At 40.5% G+C, this 21384-nt stretch overlaps 2 protein-coding genes across 3 annotated transcripts; one reads left to right on the top strand and one right to left on the bottom strand.

Annotated features, from left to right (window-relative positions):
- Positions 1–3285: 3285 nt before the first annotated feature.
- napbb (N-ethylmaleimide-sensitive factor attachment protein, beta b) lies at positions 3286–11881 on the top strand. The gene is made up of 11 exons (XM_063494783.2): positions 3286–3499; positions 4946–5025; positions 5256–5372; positions 6610–6656; positions 7016–7093; positions 7220–7275; positions 8759–8843; positions 8941–9045; positions 9126–9194; positions 9273–9323; positions 10742–11881. The coding sequence occupies exons 1-11, from the start codon at positions 3399–3401 to the stop codon at positions 10841–10843; spliced, it is 891 nt and encodes a 296-aa protein (XP_063350853.1). The 5' UTR covers positions 3286–3398; the 3' UTR covers positions 10844–11881.
- On the bottom strand, positions 11454–20496 carry gzf1 (GDNF-inducible zinc finger protein 1). Of its 2 annotated transcripts, none has more exons than XM_063494781.1 (8): positions 20096–20496; positions 18551–19563; positions 18235–18418; positions 17938–18104; positions 15600–15694; positions 14053–14220; positions 13775–13932; positions 11454–13557 (listed from the first exon to the last, which is right to left on the bottom strand). In XM_063494781.1, the coding sequence occupies exons 2-8, from the start codon at positions 19549–19551 to the stop codon at positions 12832–12834; spliced, it is 2499 nt and encodes an 832-aa protein (XP_063350851.1). In that variant the 5' UTR covers positions 19552–19563; positions 20096–20496; the 3' UTR covers positions 11454–12831. The 2 variants fall into 2 exon arrangements, with proteins under 2 accessions (XP_063350851.1, XP_063350852.1); XM_063494782.1 differs by lacking the exon at positions 20096–20496 and adding an exon at positions 19847–20008.
- Between the last annotated feature and the right edge of the window lie 888 nt (positions 20497–21384).

Here is a 21384-nt window from a genome sequence, read left to right as displayed (position 1 = left end):
CAACAGATGAATACGATGGTTTCTTTGACTTTTGTTTTTCCAAGAAACTTAATGTTTCACATTTTCATAATAGTCACAGCCTAACTAATAATCTCCATTTGATCTTTTGATTTTAATGGATCTGCATTTTCATTGTACCAAAGCTGCACTGCAATATGACTGAGTCACTGTTACGAAGCTGTAATTTGTAGTTGAAGTGTTCAGCCAGGTGTAGCCAGTGTGTAATTACCCTTCACTGGTTTTCCCTTGAAAGTTTCTGCTGTAGAAGATGAGTCATAAAAGTCAACAAACCAGTGGCCTGAACTGTTCAATATCAAAATTAATCAGTAATTGTGTTCCGTAGCAGCTTTACTGTTTCCATATCTTATCTATCTATATCTTGACTGTACACATGGCTTTTAATGCATTTTCTCATTTAAGCCATTTTGTGTTATTAGAAACTGGTTTAAAATTATGATTTTTGTACGAGTACCTTTTAGAATATTGGTAAACCATGTAAGCAATTGCAAAATGCATGAAATTTTTCTTGACGCAAAAACTAAGTTGACTCATGTAGTAATGTCTTTATTGCTTCTGCTTTTTAGATTAGAGTTTCGATTACCAGGTTGCTTGTTACAGATGCAGCCAGACTAGTAAAACAAACATTAAATGCAGATAAGAGAGCTGTTCTTAGTGCAATACATTAAAAGGTCAAAGTAAACAGACTCAATGACAAATGCCATTTCCAGGGAGTTGCTCTTTATATGGAGTTAAGTTCAAGACATACTGATACGTTTACTGTTTGTCAATTTTCCACCAATGTAGCCTGGACTCTCCAGACCTCTCTGCACAAGAAGACTCAACAAGGACCATAAATACTGCGGATACTCAGGAGATTTTATGTCAGCAAGGCTGGTTTAAAGCCTGTCACTGACTCTGATTTCATCCTGGTACAGCCTCACTGTTATACACAACACTCTCTCGGATTACCAAACAGGCTGGTGAGATAACAGGTTCTGTTCAAACACCACTGTCTGAGTGAGTGGTATTGGGTCACTTACTAGGAAGGCCATTGTGACCACACAGAACCCCCTTGCACCATCTCCATCAGTGCTGTTACCATCAGGCTGGCATAATCGAGTCCCCTTGGCTAAGACAAAGGTCAACAGAGGATCGTTTTTCCCTCAGCTGTAAATATTTTAAATAAAAGGTTTTTTAATGATGTTATATCCTTGTATTATTACAGACTGATGTTTAACTCTGATGCCCTTTATCAGTGTTTGTGTTACTTGTTTCTATTTAGATTGGTGTCACAGATGACTTTTCTCTCCGCTGCTTTGTGACAAACAATAAAGTTGTTTCTATTCTCTTGTGCTTTAAGGACACCACACATGTCCTTAAAGTCCTTCCATATCATCATTATGTTGCAAACGGTGCAGAGAATTGTAAACAACAGAGCTGGAGCGCACTCTGCTGGACAAACTATGCAATGACACTATAATCTTTCAGAAAAAAAGGGACTGCTTTTTCATTATACCCGGGACAAAAACACTTTGCAGATGATATGCTGTATGTCTATGGTATGTCAGCATTTTTCAGGCTCTAGAAATAGAAATTCCCTTACATCAGATTACAGCTTAAAGTGTTATTCTGTAATATAAAATATAAAGACAACATATTAACAATTTAACTAATAATATATCTAATATACAAATTTTATACTTAATGAGAGTCAGACATATCCAGATAATATAGGGACAGCACACAGTGCTTACCACACTGACTTCTGCTCTTGTAAGCATTTGAAATATGAGGGCACCAGCTGTTTTCCCACTCTTGCTTGACATACAAGTTGCTGCTGTATGCAGACTTTGATCCACATATATAGCCTACAGCACTGTACTTAAGCCTTGATAGAGCCTCATTTCTTTATATTTTGCTAAGGAAACAGGAAATAGGGGCAGCAATTTATGAAAATGTGCAAATATCCTTGAAAATAGAGTACATAAGGCAAAGGAGTTTGCAGAGTTCCAACAAAGTTGAAAGTCTGTATTTGGTTTGACCACCTTTATTCTTCATCAGATCTCTTAGGCAAGCTTTCTGGTCATTTCTTTAAGTAGTCTGCAGGAATATTTCCCCAGGCTTCTTTGGATGATCTCTGTCAAAATGATCCCACACTGCTTCAGTAATGTTAAGGTCCAGTATGTGTTTTTCTATCCAGATATTTTACTGCATTGGTAGTGTGTTTGGAATTTCATGCTGAAAACTGAAGCCCCGGCCAATCAAAGGCTGGTGTACTTTTCTCTGTTCATAATTCCTTCAATTTTCACAAGATCCCCAACACCACTGGCTGAAATGAACCATGACAAACCATGACAGAGCCTCCACCCAGATGGCTGTAGACACTCACTGTTGTTACATAATTGGTTACAATTAATATTTAAGTAATTACGTATTGTATAATGTAAATGACAAGCATTATCATTTGTAACCTACTGTTTGACCAGCTCTGAATGAGAGCCTTGTTGTGCGACTTGCAAGGATTGAATATAGAAAAAGGACGATCACAATAGTGTCTTTCTCACATACCTTTTAGAAATCGTAACAGTCTATAAATGTTAGAGCAGCTGAGCTAGGGGGCTATGTACGGTCACATGTTACGACAGTTTGTTTTTAAGCCCTTATTGAGAATTTCCATTCACCAGGAGAATAGAGTCAAAGTCTAATTGTACCCAGTGGCATTGTTTTGCTGAACCCATAAAATGAATTAGATTTTCCAAATGCACGTTTCCCTCTACAGTTTAATTAGTTAAAAAAAAGGACAGAACAGCACACGCACAGTATAATGTAAGCAATTTGAAGTTTTGTCGAAATAACAACAGCAACAAAAAGTTGTTTGAGCTTCATTTAGCAAAATGAATAATTAGGAAAGTCAAAAGGTTTATAGTATAATTAACCGAGAGGCAGTTGCACTGCTTTCGCGCCCTCTGCTGTACAGAAACACAAAGGACACTAATTGCCGTGTTTCTAAATTCAGACAAAAATATTTTATTTATTATTAAACTATATGTTTTAAAAATAATTAAATGCTGCAGAAAAAAAGAATTAAGAAAAAATAAGCCGAATGTCCAACATTTATTTTGTAATTTGGCACAAGCTATTACGTAACACGGACATAAGAAAATTGCTCATATCTGGCTGGGAGTTGTAGTTCTATTTTGTCTCGGCTCTTGCTGAGTTTGGGGCGTAAAGCACTCTAACTCCCGTGATGCCACGGCACTCACCTAAGCCACTAGCTGTGCACGCCTACGCTAAATAAACCCCATCGACTGTAATCCTTACTGTACACGCTTGAATCCTCTGCGGGTGTTTTCTGCTTAACTGTTAGCTTTTTTTCCTCCCCCAACTACAGACAAGAAATGGACAACTCTGGGAAAGAGAAGGAAGCTATTCAGCTTATGGCCGACGCTGACAAAAAAGTCAAGTCGTCTGGTTCTTTTTTGGGAGGGATGTTTGGAGGGTAAGACAGCACTGCACCAAAGAACAACAGCTAGCAAGCGTTTAGTGTCAGCGGCAAAGTTGGCACGGAGCCTGTTTCCATTCACACTTGCATTCAGTTAGCTAGCTGAGGTGTCTATATGTGAACAGGTTATGTGTTATAGAAGTTTAGCTGAATGTCAACGTAGCGGAAGATGACATGCAGTGCACTCGCCCCTGCGAGGCAGTTAGCTAACTTAGCTGTTTTTAGGTTTGTAAACAAGCCAGCAGATCACGACCTCCTGCCAGACTTAGCGCTGGCCTTGAGGCTACGCAGCAGGCTGTTTTAGCAAGCTTAAAATATCTGCTTTATTTACTATAGCTGTAAGTCTTTCCTTTGTTTAATACTGCCTGTTATGTCAGCTTGCACATACAGTGTACTGGTAAGTTCATTAATGTCATTGAACTGTTTATTTCTATTAAATCAGTTTAATGGCAAGTCCTGGATCTTGTTTCTTAATTAAATACCCCCCAAAATAAAAAGGACTTAAAAAATAGAAAACAACGTAATCAGAGTTAAATCACCAGCAGCAGCACATCATCTAATCCTGATGTAATCCGCAGAGGAGTGAATTTATTGCATTAACCACAGTTAATGGTTGCCTTCAGCTGTGACCAACACCCTCGTTAATCCCCGTAACTATAGCAATGGCAGATGCTGTCATTAGATTCATGCTATATGTAAAATATGGAGGACGCTTGGAGGAGGGGTGAAGTGTATTTTGATTAGGAAGCTCCTAACTCACACCCTCTGGTTTATCTGACCAGTTCTAACCAAATAAACGTTTCTCTTTTATATCTGTACCTGTATTCATGCGTCTTGCTTTCCGCATGGTTGTCATTACAGAAGCTCTATCCAAATCTTTTGCAACTGTCAGTGACCCCAGAAGAGATCAGCATTACCGTATTTAAATCTTTCAAACGCATACCATCTTTTTGTGTGTGTGTATATTTTATCTGATAATGAATAAAAATATTGTTTGTTTAGACTCTTAATGCATAAAGCCTTCAGCGATAGCCCCGTGTGACTCAGTGGGGTTTTTTTCTCTAAACCGCTGCACAGATGAGCCCCAGATGTTACTACTCTGCAGTTCTTATCCAGGATAACCATTGCCAGGCTTCATATTGGTAATTCTGTTGCCGGCCAGGCAATGATGTAATCCTCTGCCATGATTGAATGGCCAGAGTATGATTACGACTACAGGGAGCTCCCAGGGGTCTGCTGGCTGTCAAGAAGAATTGAGCTCTATAGTGCCTGTGTAGAAGATTTATTTAGGACAAGCCAACCATTGCATCTTAGTGGAAAATCTAACAATAATGTGTCTTTACATATAGCTCAGCGTGATCGTCCTTTTCATAAACTAAATGCAACGAACATTTGCACTGAATTCAAAACTGTGTTCTTGTTTTTCTCCTCATATTTTTTTAGGGGACATCACAAAGTGGAAGAGGCATGTGAGATGTACTGCAGAGCAGCCAACATGTTCAAGATGGCCAAGAACTGGAGCGGTACGATGAACTGATTACTACTTATGACATCCACACCTTAAAATTTTCCACTCAGTTTAGCTGCTCTCTTGTTGCAAGGTGTTTTTTTTGGCACTGTAACTGCAAAGTTTGTGAAAGTGCCACACTTAAATTGGGTTCAAGTTATGCGCATAATTAAGACTGTCAGCTAAATCCAAAGTGTGCAGTGTGTGTGTGTGTGTGTAACAGTTTGGCATCTCCCTCGTCTCCAGGTGCTGGAAATGCATTTTGCAAGGCCGCACGTCTCCATATGCAGCTGCAGAACAAACACGACTGTGCCACCAGTTTCATCGATGCTGGAAATGCTTACAAGAAGTCTGACCCTAATGGTAAGACCAGGCTGCTAATCACATGTAATAACTCTTTATATTCAAACTGTATAAATGAATGAAGTGTTGATTGTGGGGCCCAGAAAGCAGATTCTGTTCATCTGGACGCAGCGTTTTCAGTAATCACTCATCCCAATGGCTTTTTCAGTGGGTGATGAACTATTTCTCTCACTGAGAATGCTGCATTCACATGAGCAAAATCATCTTTTTCTTGACTGGATTATTGATCATGCATTAGACGGAGCTTTAGGCTACGAGGTTTCCACAAAAAATAAAATAATTTCAGGTTGCGTATCACAAACGTTTGAGTTATTAAGTCAAATTTTTGAGAAAATAACTTAAATATTTAAGTTGGCACTGTCAATCAGGAAGCTCTGTGAAGGTGCTACATGAAAGCCAAATGAATTACAAATGAAGTTCTTGTGTTGCTAGCTGAATCGCCTGGCATTGTTTTCAGCACAACTGCAGTATCTTCATGTTTAATGTACACTGGTAGCGCAATGATGCTATCACTGTCCAAGTTTGCGTGTGCATGTGTCCGTACCATCTGCCATCTGTTTCCAGGTAACAAAGAAAAGGTGTCATTCACTGAGCTTCTTGATTGGCAGAGCTAACTTGAAATGTAATCTTACTAACTCAAAGGTTTGAGAAAATAGCCTGCAATTTCTTCTGTCAGTAGTGGAAACAAAAGCTTCCATAGCTTCCACTGTCAGTCTGCTGTGACTTTGATGTTGGCATGTTAAGCAGCTTGTTCATCGTGTTGTGTAAGATTGTTTCTTTGAGCTGCATGGTATTTACCTGTGACTGATTTCACTCTCTTTGTTGATGTGGGGTACTGTCGTCACCTTGAGCTTCAAATTCATACCATAGCTGCATCTCCTAAAAACCCTGGACAAGTTTGAATCCCGGTGACCTTGAGCTCGAGGTCAAGTTCAGAGATCAAGTTTTCTGAAAATCTTGTGAATGTGATAACCCGAGAACAAGGTTACATAGGATTTTAAAACTGATACCACAGGTGTGTTTACCAGTATTTTTATATTTTACCTTTATAAGTAAGAGGTAAGAAACCTCTTTTATGAAAAGCGTGTTAGATAATTGTATGACTCACTCCATTTCACCCCGCTGAAAGAACATCCTGTGTATACCGATGTGAAACACCATGCTGTGCAAGAGAAAGTGTGAGAAAGCTTACATGATGTCTAACTGTTCCCTCCTCTTCCCTTAATGCTGCTAAAAGAGGCAATCAAGTGTTTAAATGCTGCCATCGATATATACACAGACATGGTAAGATTTTTATAGTGTCTGATTGTGACTTGTAATTTTATTTTTTCCAAGACTGTACTAGAAGTCCCATCACCTGGATAACCGAAGGCCGTAGCAGGCTACCTCTGCCAGTATCAACATATCCATTGCCCACGTTGTGTTTATTGAATGTTGTTCTCCAATTTGCCTTTTTCTTGTTGTTTTTCTTCATGTTCCTTTAAAGAGGGTGATTTTTAACTGTCTTGTAGATGGAGCCCCACAGGCTGCTACTTAACCTCCTCTCTCAGCACTCAGAGTGGAACCTTTCATTGACTTGAGAGGCATCTGTCTGGATAGATCCAGTGTGTAATGATTTTTTTCCCCCTTTCTTTGTCCTTCAGGGAAGATTTACCATCGCAGCCAAACACCACATCAGTATTGCAGAGATCTACGAGTCTGAACTAGTTGATATTGAAAAGGTAATGGTGTCATGTAATCAGATTATACTACCAACTACTGTTAAAACTAGTTATGGTGCAAATTTTCTTCAAGGGACATTGAAAATATAAATATAAGGGCTTTTTGTTGCTTTGTCTTCTGTTAAGGCGATTGCACATTATGAACAAGCAGCAGACTACTACAAAGGAGAAGAATCGAACAGGTACTGTTCCCTTTACTAGTATAAAATATTGGATTTTTGTCAGTCTTTTTTTCAGCTCTGAGTTCAGACATTAAAGCAAAAAGTAATTTCAGGTTTCAGAGATATGTGTGCACCCTCGTTGAAGCTGTAAAGGTCTACAATAGTCGACCACAACATTAAACCACCAGCCCAATATTAAATAAGTAACCTCACAACTTCAGCACAGCTCTACCCCATCAGGGCATGGACACAGGCTTCTGGAGATGTTCTCTAGTGTCTGGTGCTGGGATGCTGACAGGTTGAGGGTTAAAGCCTTCTTGGATTGATGTCCAGCTGAACAGTTTAGAACATCGTATGTACATTAACTGCACACTTAATCCCTGAAACATCTTAATGTAAGAAAAATAAGTGCAATCTCTCTAATATGTCCCAGTTTTTCTACACAATAAGGAAGTGTGTCTGTAGTAATTGAAAGAAATCAGTCAGCATGACTCTTTGAGCTTCACATGTGAGAAATGAATGTATAAAATAATAGAAAAGTCTATATTTTATTTATTTGTTTCTTTCTTTTATCTTCCAACTAAAATGAAACGTTTTGTCTTTTAATTATCTGTTACTTTATTACTTTATTTATTAGTTTTTGAGTCTTTGCGAGACCAATTCTGGCTCGTGGGCTTTACGTGTCACACCCCTGGTTTAGAAGATGGGTCGGTTGTTTTATCGTGAGCCACTAAAGGGATGTTGGTTGCTGCACAAGGTATTGCAGCATCAACTCTATATAAGAAAATGGACAGAGCTGTGAGACTTCGACCATCGGTTATGGGTTTGTTACATTTTTGCCGCTGCCATGTTAGTCTTATGGACAAAAAGGGTGGTGTGTGAAGTTACCAGCTAGTCCTAGCAAGCTTTGTTAGCAAGCTCCATTTAAACATTGTGCAGGTGCAACACACTTCTGATAAGTGCAAAGCAACATACTAATAAAATAGAGAATTAGAGGAACTGCAGTTTTTCCTTCCCCTTTAGCTGACATTGCCAGCTGGTGCTGCAAGACTGTTAAGATACTTGTTTTTTGCATGAACACTCAAGCAAAACAAGATCAAGTGTTATTCACCTCCATCGGTCTGTGATTGTAATGTTGTGGCTGACTGGCGTTAAGCATTGATCACTCACATAGCTGTTTACTGAAGTCTTTGTTCAATAGTCCAATCCATTACACAAGTAGAAAGAGGATAGTCATTAAAGCAGGAACAGTATTACTTTAAAAATATCAGCAGCTGTTAAATAATCTCTAACCAATAACTAATCTTATTCAGGTGGGCTGAACTGCACAAAACTGTGGCATTGGCTTCACTTCATGGGCGCACTCGTTATTAATAAATCAGCTAAATCAGACTAATTTAGCATAGCACCTTTTTGAGAACTGTGCAACACTGGTTTCAAACAGCCCTCATGGTTATCCAGGTTGCATTAGATTCACTGTGTACTGTTTACACACTGTCCTTAGTTCCGCCAACAAGTGTCTGCTGAAAGTGGGAGCTTACTGCGCTCAGTTGGAGCAGTACCAGAAGGCTATTGAGATCTACGAGCAGGTGTGTCTACAGTGCTCTGCTTTGTATTTGTGCGTGAGGCTCGTAACTCAGTTTTGACATTTCTGATAAATGTTGAATGATCTGGATTTATATCCAGGTTGGAGCCAACACGATGGACAACCCGCTGCTGAAATACAGCGCCAAGGAGTATTTCTTTAAAGCCGCTCTTTGTCATTTCATCGTTGACGAGCTCAACGCCAAGGTGAGTTTACGCCTTCGTGATTGATTCTCAGGATCTGGGATGATGAATTCTGGAAGAATTTTAACTTTGCCTCTCCGTAGATCGCTGTTGAGAAGTATGAGGAGATGTTCCCGGCTTTTTCAGACTCCAGAGAATGCAAGTTGTTGAAGGTAGCTGGATGGCGGCTTACTTTCTTCCCTTAATCTATTCAGTTTCTATGAGTGACCTACATCTCTTTGTTTTAACAGAAACTCCTTGAGGCTCACGAGGAGCAGAACAGCGATGCTTTCACAGAGGCAGTAAGTCTTGTATACACTGAAAACTCTCTTCTTCTTCTTTTTTAATAAGGCGTTTGGAGAGTGTAGGCGTCAGCTTGTGACTGTTTCAACTTGTAGTTTAGTTGGTTAAATTTTTATTCAAGGAAGCTGAAGGCTGGAACTCGGCAATTCTCCATGGACTTTGTATGTGAATGTGTTGCAAAGTGTAGTGTATAGTGCAGCCCTGTAATCATAACAGCTAAACTCATAAAAGACAGTTTAAAATTAACTCAAAGCGTCCTCGTGCCAGAAGTTTGAATAAACCAAGTGTAAACCTTTGGGGCTGAAAAATTAAGCCAATCCTGAAATAGATACTTGAGGTTGGTTCCAAAAATGAGTCGGTCCCCACGGACTTCCATATTAAAACGCATGACTGTACTGGAGGAATAACCATAATTACAGCCTGGTATAAAAATTGTTTTGGTCCCTGGGCTAATTTTAACGCTTCTCACAACTGTATAGAGGAATCTTTTTTAACCTTCCCTGTAAATTAATATTAAGGCTTATATATTACATTATAAGGGCTGCTTCACTTTATGTGACCTGGGTTCCAACTAGGCCATAAGCCTTCAGGCTTCAACTCACTGAGCTGACTTTTCAACCATGCAACTGTCTGACCAATGTACAGTTTGTTGTGCAGTTTGTGTAAGTGATATTCTAGTAGTTAGTTACTAAGCACTACTTAGCATGTAGCTGTGTTTGTGTAGCATATCCATACATTCTGTGGTTATAGTTTGCTAACTTCTTCCTGTTTAAAGGGAGTTTTTCCTTCCTGCTGTCGCCAAGTCATTTGGTTGTTGGGGTTTTCTCTGTTTTATTGTAGGGTCTTTACTAGAGATGGCACGATACCACTTTTTAATGTCCGATACCGATATCATAAATTTGGATATCTGCTGATACCGATATGAATCCGATATAGTGTATTTTATAATCAATAAAACATTTTTTATTTCTCTCCGATAGCCGATCCAGTAATTTAGGTCAGTATCGGACCAATACGTAATATCGGATCGGTCCATCCCTAGTCTTTACCTTAGAATATAAAGCGCCTTGAGGCGACAATTGTTGTGTTTTGGTGCTATATAAATAAATTGAATTGAATTGAACTGAATTAACTACTTAACTCTAAGCTTCTTAAAGTTAAATGATAACCTGGCGCTCGTTTTTGTACAAATATGGTCAGTCAAGGCTTCAAAACAGGCATCCACAAACCAATAGGTGGGCACCATGGTTATTTTTGGAGTACAGCCTTTTACATATAGGACCATCTAAAAAGGATCTTGTTTGTGAAAATGCACCACTTTTGATAGAGTGCTGGTGATGCAAAGCAGGTCATTCTAGTTGGAATCCTAATTTGAAGCAGGAAACACTTATTGTGTGTGCCTGTCTGCCTGATGCAGGTAAAGGAGTTTGACTCAATCTCACGTCTGGACCAGTGGCACACAACCCTCCTGCTGCGCATCAAAAAGACCATCCAGGGCGATGAAGGGGATCTGAAATGAAAGACACCTCGGGGTAGAAACGCAGCACGGAGGGAAAGATTATCACGCATGCTTTCAAACACACAAACCAACACACACCCTTACACTCCCCTCACTGTGTATAGCGTCCGGAGAGGAGTGTCCACTGATGATTTTTCAATATTTCACTGCTCACTCGCTGTTCTCTCAGAGCACTGTCTTTGTTTCAGCGTGTCTGAATCTGGTCAGAATGTAAATCCTCTCGCCCTCACCTCTGTCTAGAGGATTGCTGCATACCTTTTTCTCTTGAAATCTGTCCTGGGGGATTTCAGAGCAGTGTATACTGTTTTGAAGTTAGTACTGATAAGAAATATTGCATGTTTTGTACAGTTATTGTTTACTAGTCAGATGCAGCTTCTTTCTTTCTTTCTTTTTTAAATCTAGTTCATTGTATATTTAAACAGATTATGTAATGTTTCTCATGCTTTGTATGAATTTCAAGAATGTACCATTATCTTAGCTTGTGCTGTTGAGATGGAAACAGAAAGATCTTAAAACAAAATTCATTTATTACATCCACAAACACTTATTTAGCTTCCATTTTATCACCACAGGGAGGGTAATGATATGCACTAAGTGTAGACTGTTATACATTTATAGGTAATTTTATTACTGCTGTTTATGATTACGTTAGGATTTGTCAACTTAATGATACTTTGAATGTTTGAAGCTGCGATTTAGAGTTTGTACTGTTGAATGAAAAGACACAGATCTCCTTACTTCTTATACCCAGGGCTGTAATCCTGTGCTGATGAGCATCATTAGTCACTCATAATGTGCTGTAAACGTATCATTGAAGGTTTACTACTGCACTGTAAACCTTGCAAATGGCCAGTCGCTAAGCATGTCATTGTGTATAGTTCAGTGTTGTGTACTTTCACTAGTGTTAGCCAGACCAAAGTTTTTACTAAAGGGTCAGTTGCCCCGTGTACCCAACTTCTCCCAGGTGGGATAACAGTGGGCTGTGGATTTGATCAGTATGCTTGTGCAAATGGAAATTAATAAAGGCATTATATCCCATACTGTTGTTGCCTTTGGTGTTACCTCAAGCAGGTTAGCTTATCTTGAATATTATTTGTACTCTGGCCTCATCTGTCGTGTGTGTGTCATCATGACAAAGTTTCACATGTAAATGATAGCATTTTGTTTTCTATTTAAAAAAAAAGCTTAAAGTGTAGTTTTTCTTATCCAAGGTTTTCTGTTAAATTGTTTTTTACCCCTCTGCTGTAAAAGGCTGATGTCGTCAGGCAGGCAAGTGGACACCGAACTTTGTGAATGCGATAACTCGAGATCAAGGCAACGTAGGATTTTCAAAATAACACCAAAAGTGTATCTAATAAAAATCTTAGACTGGTTTTATTCTCAGTGACCTCAAGGTCAGAGGTTAAGTTTTCTGAAAATTTTGTGAATGTGATAACAAGAAGCTGACATATTTTTGAAATTGATGCCTTAGCTGTGCGTACTAGGAGGTTGAGGGACAATTTCAAACAGAGACAAGTGCCAGGATTTTGAAGGATTTAAGCAATTTTGTTCACAGATTAAATTAAATGATCAAAAGTTCGTTGCTGCTGTTTCACAGCTGCAAAGGATTTCTGAAAATGTCCAGAACAGCTCAGCAGTATTTTATATGCAGAGCGTTTCTCTGTAATTACTACAAAAGTGTTGTAAAATATTCTAAACCATGTTTTTGAACATGTGTAATTGATTACAATCTTCAGTTCATTTGTATTCACTGGGATTTGTGTCAGATTAAACTTTAGCTTCACCTCTGTAACAGTGTGATATTGAAATGCCAAATAAAAAGTGCTAACGCTATTCCTGAAACACCAGAACTCAGATAATTATAATCGTGAAAAACCCAAAGAATACACATAAGGTAGCATGATTTGATTTGAGACAGCTGAAACTCCCCAAAGCCAGTAAAATAAGCTATTTACATTCACCCCCTACACACATCTTATTTTGAGGTCTCAGTTTAGACCTTTCTTGTTCTTCACTTTGGATACTGGCTGTTTTTTTCCACAATCATTCTCACCAATAACCACAGTCTGAATGTTGGGGTTCAGAGGTTCAGTATCTGAAGCGGCTTTAGAGTCTGAAACTGGAGCCAAAATAGTTTGCGAAGCTGCAGCTTCCAGCACAGATGATGTCGAAACTCCTGGGATCTGTGAGACTGACGCTAAAAACCCCTCAGAAACAGGAACTGAGAGAGTGGGTACAGACAAAGAAGTAGAGGGCGCTTCAGAGGACAAGGGGACAGAGTGAGCCATGGACACTGGTAAAGGGAAGGGAACAGGGATGGGTGACCCATCTAAAGAAATGACACTGGTCCCCATTGTATTGTCAGTGGCTACAATGGGCTGGATCTGAGTCCCTGGTGTGACATCGGTGTGGATAACGGTGATCCCGCCAATAGTGCTGTGGCTGACCAGAGCGATTGCTCCGTGACTGGTCAGCCACTCAGCAGGAACACTGACTGGCTCAGATGGAATAACAATGGAGTCGGTGTGGGTTTTAAGAGCAGCATCAGGAGCATCGCCAACAGCAGTAGTAGCACTTTTTCTGGGCGTGCTCTTATTCTCTCCTGGTCCTGCTTTTTCTGTCTTTATCTTAGTGGGAGATCTGGGCTTCTTTTCCTCCACGTTTCCCTCCAGCACCACCAGGTAGGTCTTCCAAGGAGCATCTGAGTCATGAATCTGAAGGTCAAAGAATCCGATGTTATTTCTGCAGCAGTCAGTGCAGCTTTCTTTCTTTTTTTTAGATCTACAATCACTGTACAAAAAATCCAAAAATCATCAGCTTATGTGTCTTTTTTTCTAAATATGGGAACTTCAGTTCCTGTAACAATACAAGTTAAACAAACTCTGTACCCGTGTAGGTGAAACTACTTTTTCTAAGAGAAGTATTGCTCACCGTAGTGTGCCTGCGTAGGGTGGACTTGTCTGTAAATGTGCGTTTGCAGAGGCCGCACATGTAGGGCTTCTCTCCTGTGTGAATACGCTGATGCCTCTGCAGTGCGTTGAGCTGAGTGAACTGTTTGTCACAGTCTTTACAGCTGTACGGACGCTCGCCTGACAACCACCAAAGAAACAAGAAAATATCAAAAAATAGTGAGGAAGAGATTAATGAAAAATCACCTATAAATTCAATGTAATATAACTATTAAATGAAAAATGACATCTACATTTTACCTGTATGTATTTTTAAATGCTGGTGGAGAGAATTCCTCTGAGCGAAGCCTCTACCGCAAATTTCACACTTATATGGTCTGGAGCCTGTGTGGATGTTTGAGTGGTGTCTCAGGTATTCTTTAGATGCAAAGTTTTTCCCACAGGCTTCACACATGAATGGCTTCTCTCCTAACACGAGAGAACAAAAAGTTTTGGTCTTGTATGTGTAGATAGTTTTGTTTTTAGTGTGCTCACGCTTCAGGACTTTTTCTTTAAGAAATACTGTTTGCGAAAATAGACCAAAAAAATAATCTCCAATGAGCTTTAAGGGAGAAACTATAGGCGCAGAGGATAAAAACTGTAACACATATCCCCACGAAGCATCCTCAGGTGATTAGCTGTTTTAAGATATTTTAATGAGGGTATTTTTTAAAAACCTCCTAACACTTCATGAATCAAAAAACAGCCATTAATGCTAATGCCAGGTGCTGCTAATCAAATGTACTTAATTCGCTGATCATCCGCAAGCGTGAGCGCCTCTATAAAAGCAGATGTTTTGGTAGTTTGCTGGTCTGGTTTCCTTTCATTTGTGCTTTAACACAATGCTACAATCTTCAAGGGAGTGGATGTGCAAACAAAACTGAACTCAAACTCAAATCGTACAATGCTCAGATGCAATGCAAAAAGCCCAGGACTCTACAGTGCTCGGTTAGCATGTTAAACTTTAAAGTTTATGAGGCGTTATGAGGAAAAAAGAACACGACAGCACAACTTAGGTTTGGAAAGTTGGATCTTACCAAACCACGAGACTTTTGGGACAATGTCCTTTGGACAGACCAGGTGAAAAACTGAGATATTTGGCCATAATGCACAGTGACACATTTGGCACAAAACAAACAAACAATACTGACTTTCCAGCACGATGGTGGAGGAGTGATGATTTCTAGCTTGTTTTGCAGCCACAGGACCTTGACACCTTGCAGTCATTGAGTTGACCTCCTCTGTATGCCAAAGTACTCTAGAGTCAAATGTGAGGCCATCTGTCTGACAGATAACAGCTGGCTGAAAGTGGGTCACGCATGACAGGATAACGATTCCAGGCACAGCAGCAAATCTCCAACAGAATGACTTTAAATTAAAAGAATCACATTGCTGCAATGGCCCCAAGTCCAGACCTCAACCTGACACAAATGCTGTGGTAGGAGTGTACGAGAGCTGTGCATAAATAAATGCCAGCAAATTTCAATGAACTGAAACAACATTGCAAAGAAGAGAGGGCCAAAATTCCTCCACAACACAATGAAAGACAGATAAAGTCACGCAGAGCTCAATTCCTTCAAGTTATTGCCGCTAAAGATGGTTTACAAGCTACTCAATCATGGGGTGTATTTACTTTTTAACATACTGCATAAAGTCATGTGAAAACTTCCTTTTTCTTTTCTTCCCACGGGTCTGTAATTCCAAAAATGACCAAAGCACAAAAATGTAAAGAAATGAAAAAAATTAAACATGCTCTTGATGACAATGCTGAAATCTGATTAGTTATTAATGTTCAATTAAGGTTTTACCTGTGTGCGATCTCTTATGGTAGGCCAGCATGTGCTTCTGAGTGAACCGTGCATCACACTCATCACATGCAAATGGCTTCTCTCCTGTGTGAGTCCTACACATGTGTAAACACACAGGTTTAAACCTCATCATCTACTTACACATACACTACATAAACATGTAGGATGCACCAAACACACAGAACTGCCATTAAAAAAAACAGTCCAGTTGTTCTTTGACGGTAAAGTAAACACAGGAGGCTCTCGTGCCTGATCTCCAATTGATGGCAGCACCTTCAGCCTGATATTCCAGCTGTTTCTGGTGAAAGTAGTCTATATATAAAGATGCCTGGTCTGAGCTTAGGGCTGCACGATTAATCGTTAGAAAATCGCGATCTCGATTCATACTTACGTGCGATCTCATTTCCAAATGACAACGATTTAAAAAAAAAAAAAAAGACGAGGACGACGATTGTACCGCATTTTGATCCGGGACATAACCTGCATGAAAACAAGCGCTCACTCTTCCTGCTCAACAAATGACAAGGGCGGAGCATTATACCACGTGACACAGAACCTGTGCCGTGATGCTCAAATTGGCAGGAAAGAAACGACAGAGAACACGTCAGGGATGACGAGAAAGTGACAGGAGAAAATCTGTCCCGGTCAACCACCCAAACATCAATAACGGGAACCTTATACAGCGCTTCCCTATACACGTCGAACTCCCGCAGGCACAAAGAAATTACGGAGGCTATTACCTATCACCTGACCAAAGATATGGCTCCCATCAACACTGTGCAAAACGAGGGATTTAGGAAAATGATCAACACCCTAGACCAGGGGTCGGCAACCTGCGGCTCCGGAGCCGCATGCGGATCTTTAGTCCTACGGCTCCGCGTGGTTTGGGGAAATAAATAATTTTTTGTAAGTAATTAGCTAAAGTCTATTTTATTTATATTAGTTCTTTTTTTAACTCGTAGTTCTAAATTGGAAGATTATTGTGATATTGAAATATAAATATAAAATTATATTCTATTAGTTTTTGATCGATCAAAATAAGCGTCACACCTACGGAAGCCGATATAGCCGCCGAAACGCCGTGCGAGACTTTCAACCCCAGGCAGGCCAATTATGGATCTTCGGATCCACATTATGTCAGCAGCTGTTCTCCAAAAACAAACACGTTCACCCCTCACAGACGGCAGCTTACAGTCGTGCGTAAAGATGAAAGTGACTTCGTACAGCCCCGATCGTACAGCAGACGCTGTGCGCAGAGGTTCAGGAGCGGAAGTCCCATTGTAAACATATCACGGCAGACCCGACTATGTTTCCATGAACACGCTTTTCAGCATCTTTTTATTGACCACTTTTCACACACGGTTGCTTTACGCATACAGCCGGTGTTAAAGCTCGCAGCCCGACACACACCAACACAACAGCATAGGTGGCACAGACGTTAAGGCGGCGAGGCGTGATTGCGGGTACCGCTAAGGTGCGTCCGCCTCCCCTGCAGCGGCGCTGCAGTCCACGCCCCGCCACACATATTAACCAGGTAAAATACATACTTAGGCGGAATTTTGCAAAGTTCAAAATGTGTTAATTACAAAATTAAAATGTAATTTTCTCTGTAGCACTTCATGCATTTAAGCAACACACCTTAGTTGTTCACACAAAGCATAAAGGTAAAAAAAAAAAAAAACTATATATACAGTGTTATGTTCATTTTAGATGTCAAAAAGTATTTGCGGCTCCCAGAGTTTTCTTTTGTGTGGAAATCGCGTCCAAATGGCTCTTTGGGTGTTAAAGGTTGCTGACCCCTGCCCTAGACAAACGCTACACAGTGCCGTCCCGCAACTATTTTTCTATTGTTGCACTACCTGCGCTGTACACGCAGTGTCGAGCAACGGTGGAGACGGAATTTCAAGCAGTACAACATTTTGCGGCAACAACAAAATGTGAGGCATTTATTGTTTTTATGTTTATTTATTGTTTTTATGTTCAGTTTCAACTGTTACGAAGTTGATGTGCAGTTAATAAGTGCTATAAATATTTATATTGGAAAAGAAAATCGTGAGAGAATCGTGATCTCAATTCTAAGCAAAAAAATCGTGATTCTCATTTTTTGCAAAATCGTGCAGCCCTATCTGAGCTATTGATTTAGCATACTATTCTCCAGGTACGCTGAAGGTGATGCATTTCATGACTAAGTAGCGGGATGCTAATATCAAAGGATTCACTATAAAGAGAATAACTCAAATGACATCCTTAATACTCTCCCAAGATTAAGGCTTTCGGTCAATTTCTTGCTTTTGCAAGCCCACCCCTACCCCGAGGCTTTATTTAACCATCTCCGTACCTGCGGTGCATCTTGAGGGCAGAATTCTGGGTAAATCTGGCCCCGCAGTCAGTACACTCAAAGGGTTTTGTGCCTGTGTGTGTCCTCTCGTGCAACAACAGGGCAGTTTTGGAGCTGAGTGATTTCCCGCAGTCAGGACAGATGTGTCGCAGATTGCGTTCATGCACCTAAGCAGCCGCGACAGAAACTCCACATAAAAAAATGTGAATCTCACAGAAATTGGATTATTACACATTTAATACTTTTTATTATTAAAATAACATTGATATAGCTGTTAGAAATTCTACCGGTCCTCACCTGTCTTTGATGGCGGACGACATCCTTCTTTCGCTTAAAGGTCTTGTTGCAGGATTCGCAGACAAAGAGCCTTTCGTTACTGTGAACGTGCTTTTCATGGATCTTCAGATTGCTGCGGTTTGCAAAGGTCTGCGAGCAGGTCTCACAGCGATAAACCACATCTGCTTTCACACCATGGTACGTACTCACCAAGACACAACAAGTTGCAGCATTATTTAAAAACATATATCATGTACATTATGATATAATGCACATACTGTACGTTGCAGTACATAATTCCAGCTATATTAGAGCTAAAGCAGTATTATCATGTTACCTGATATGCTTTAAGTAGCTCTTCTCATAGTGGAAAGTCCGCTGGCACTTGTTGCACTGGAACTGGGCCTTGGATGATTGTTTTAAAGTCTGCTTGGATTGTTCCTCCTCATCCTCCTCCTGCTCCTGCTCCTCTCCGGGCGGTAAAAACAACGGGTCTCCAGAATCCTTACTCTGCACATCGTCCTCACATTCCCAGTCATCCCCATCAGAGGCAGGGTCTCCCAGTGAACAGTCGTCTTCTTTGGCTTTTTCTTTCTCTGGCTCAGCCTTATCTTCAGTCCTGCTCTCATCCTCCTCTCCATCTTTATCAATAGTTTGATTTTTGATGTTTAAAGGCACTATTTTAGTACAAACGCTTCTCTGTAGCACCTTACTGCCAGACAGTTTCACCTGTAGCTTTCTTCCCCGCCTTTTTCCATCCTTCACTGTTTTCTTTGCCTTGAATCTTTTTGAAGTGACTTCTGTCACCGACCTATGTGGAGACAGCTGCCGCTTAACCAGCAAGCTTCTACAATGCCTCTTCTTGTTTGCCTTTTCTTCTTTTTGAGCACCATGCACATCATCTGGAGCCACAACTTTTGAGCTTTTTTTTGTGGGCTTTTGTATCATTTCTGCGCTTATTGCTTCGCTGCAAACCTTCAGCAGATCATCACAGTCCAAAAACTCTGCCGCTGCTTGAACATTACCTATCCTGTCTCTGGCAACTTCAACTTTACCAGTGTACACAAATTCCAGAAACGCAGAGAAATCCTCCGAGTGCATATTTGAGAGAGACAGTTTATCATGAGATGCATCCGGAGACAGCAGAATTTTCTTGAAGTAGCCACTGGATGCAGCAAGCATCACCTGGTGGGCATGAAACTCCTCCACATCTCCCTCATTGTCCACCTGCACGGTGACGTCACTCAGCTGACCTTGCAGCCTCAGGTCATGCAGAGAAGCCAGAATGTGCTCATGATGCGAGCCTGAGGTAAGCTGGACCACTTTGCTCCCCATCATTCACCCGGGCACCTGAGAAAAACAAAAATGAATTGTAACTTGAGCTGTAATTGGCTGGGTTTGTTACTCAGCACTGACATTCGTGTATGTGCTATGAAAAGACTATACCGGCTTAAATCTACATGAGCTTGAGCCATCGTTAGAAGAGGCTAACTTTACAGCAGTTAAAGTGACATTTAGTCTATTAGGAAATGAGATGAACAAAATAATAGGGAAATGACAGTTAATATTTAACTGGAGGGCAGTAAATGCTCAGCGAGTTCCTTAAAATGACCCCGATGTCAGAAAAACTTACATATAATTACTTAAAGTGGTTTAAATATAACACGTTTGTGGTTTTGCCTCGATACCACTCACTGACAGCAAATGCTAACAGCAGCGTCACATGCACTGTGGTAAACAAGCTAGGTTAGCTACAAAAAAAATTAGCACTTCGTATGTAACTAATGTGTGTTTCTTTGGTAACACAACATCGTAGTACGACACGCTGCACGCAGTGTAGCAGCCAGCAATATACACAGCGAAACGAAGCAAGTTTTCTTACCGTAAACTCGGTAAAATGGCAGCCCTTCAGAAATGCTCTACTCGGCGGAGAGCACTTCCTGGAACAAGTCACTCACGAAAACGGCACTTGTCTCTTTACTTTGCCGACATCCGGTGCCGTTTAGGCTGATTTGGGATCAGTCTTTATTTTGCAGTCGCGTTTAAAATCGTGATTTGCTGAGTACAGCTGCTGTTTCTGGGTCGTTTTGTGTCGGGTTATTGACTATAAGCGCAGGACCTTATCTAAAACTAGACGGTGTTCGAACGTTTGTTCACCCGTGACTACTGTTGTGCTAATTTAGCTAGATAGCACTTTATATCGGTTTACCTTTGCGCCAAAATACTGTCCATTTGCTTAATCAATAGGATGCTGCAGTCTTCATGTTACTGCAACTGCTTTTATTTTGTGTGAAATAAACTGCTTACAGAACAATGACAGCCAAGTCCCTGTGTTACCGTAACTCTTAATCGCGATAGAAGATAATGCTTATGAAAACATTACTCCTAGCACCCACATGGTGGCAGCATGGCACAGTAGGACAGCAACGCGCTATACGCCGCTTGTGTTGGGTTAAAAAGCACTTTGTGTTTATGCATTATGTACAGTCTGCAGTCTTTTAGGGCTGGACAGTTTTCAGGAGTGCCTGTAATTTACAATGTAGCTCGCTTTCTGGTCGCTAGTATCACGTGGCAGCCTTCTATGATGTCAAATAATTTCCCTGTATAATATCATGGACTGTATATAGTGTAATAGTTTAGTGCTGCAGAGGGAATACCAGTACCAAGGTAAAACAGGCCAGCATGCTGAAGGACTTAAGCTAATTCATTTACATTCAAACATATATCATCTGCAGGGTTGCAAAATGCTGCCATTCCAAAGGTGTATGGAAACCTACTTGAGGATTCACTGGGGTGCTGTTCTGCAGCTGCCAAGGTTTTTTTTCTTTCCAGAGGAAATCCATTACATTTGTCTTAATGAATTCTGCAAGCTAGCAATCTCTCTGTTCCGGTGACTCATGCTGCTCTCTGTGTGCAGCGCTGTGGAGGCTTTAGCTCTGACCTGGAACACTGTGTTCACCTGGTTCTGGTTGCTTTCCTACCATATATACTATATTCTACAGATCGCCGTTTTCATACAACAGGTCCGTACAATACACAAAACATCTGCATTTGTGATAATCTGCAACTGCAGGCTGATGGGAATTAAAGGTATTTGCATAGATATTAATATTGTGTAAAGTATTAGCATGGGGGGGGGGGGGGGGGGGGGGGAGCTAGAGTTGAATGAGA

The sequence above is a fragment of the Pelmatolapia mariae genome, linkage group LG15 (genome assembly GCF_036321145.2).
Source record: "Pelmatolapia mariae isolate MD_Pm_ZW linkage group LG15, Pm_UMD_F_2, whole genome shotgun sequence".
Lineage (NCBI taxonomy): Eukaryota > Metazoa > Chordata > Actinopteri > Cichliformes > Cichlidae > Pelmatolapia > Pelmatolapia mariae.
This window is presented reverse-complemented; position numbering and strand designations above follow the sequence as displayed.

Excerpts from the sequence above, each read along its gene's own strand:
- napbb (XM_063494783.2), top strand. The coding sequence starts at position 3,399 with ATGGACAACTCTGGGAAAGAGAAGGAAGCTATTCAGCTTATGGCCGAC. Across the intron at positions 5,373-6,609 it reads CAAGAAGTCTGACCCTAATG|AGGCAATCAAGTGTTTAAAT; the intron begins GTAAGACCAGGC and ends TGCTGCTAAAAG. Across the intron at positions 7,094-7,219 it reads AACTAGTTGATATTGAAAAG|GCGATTGCACATTATGAACA; the intron begins GTAATGGTGTCA and ends TCTTCTGTTAAG.
- gzf1 (XM_063494781.1), bottom strand. The coding sequence starts at position 19,551 with ATGATGGGGAGCAAAGTGGTCCAGCTTACCTCAGGCTCGCATCATGAG. Across the intron at positions 18,105-18,234 it reads TCGTCCGCCATCAAAGACAG|GTGCATGAACGCAATCTGCG; the intron begins GTGAGGACCGGT and ends GCGGCTGCTTAG. Across the intron at positions 14,221-15,599 it reads CCATAAGAGATCGCACACAG|GAGAGAAGCCATTCATGTGT; the intron begins GTAAAACCTTAA and ends CTCTCGTGTTAG.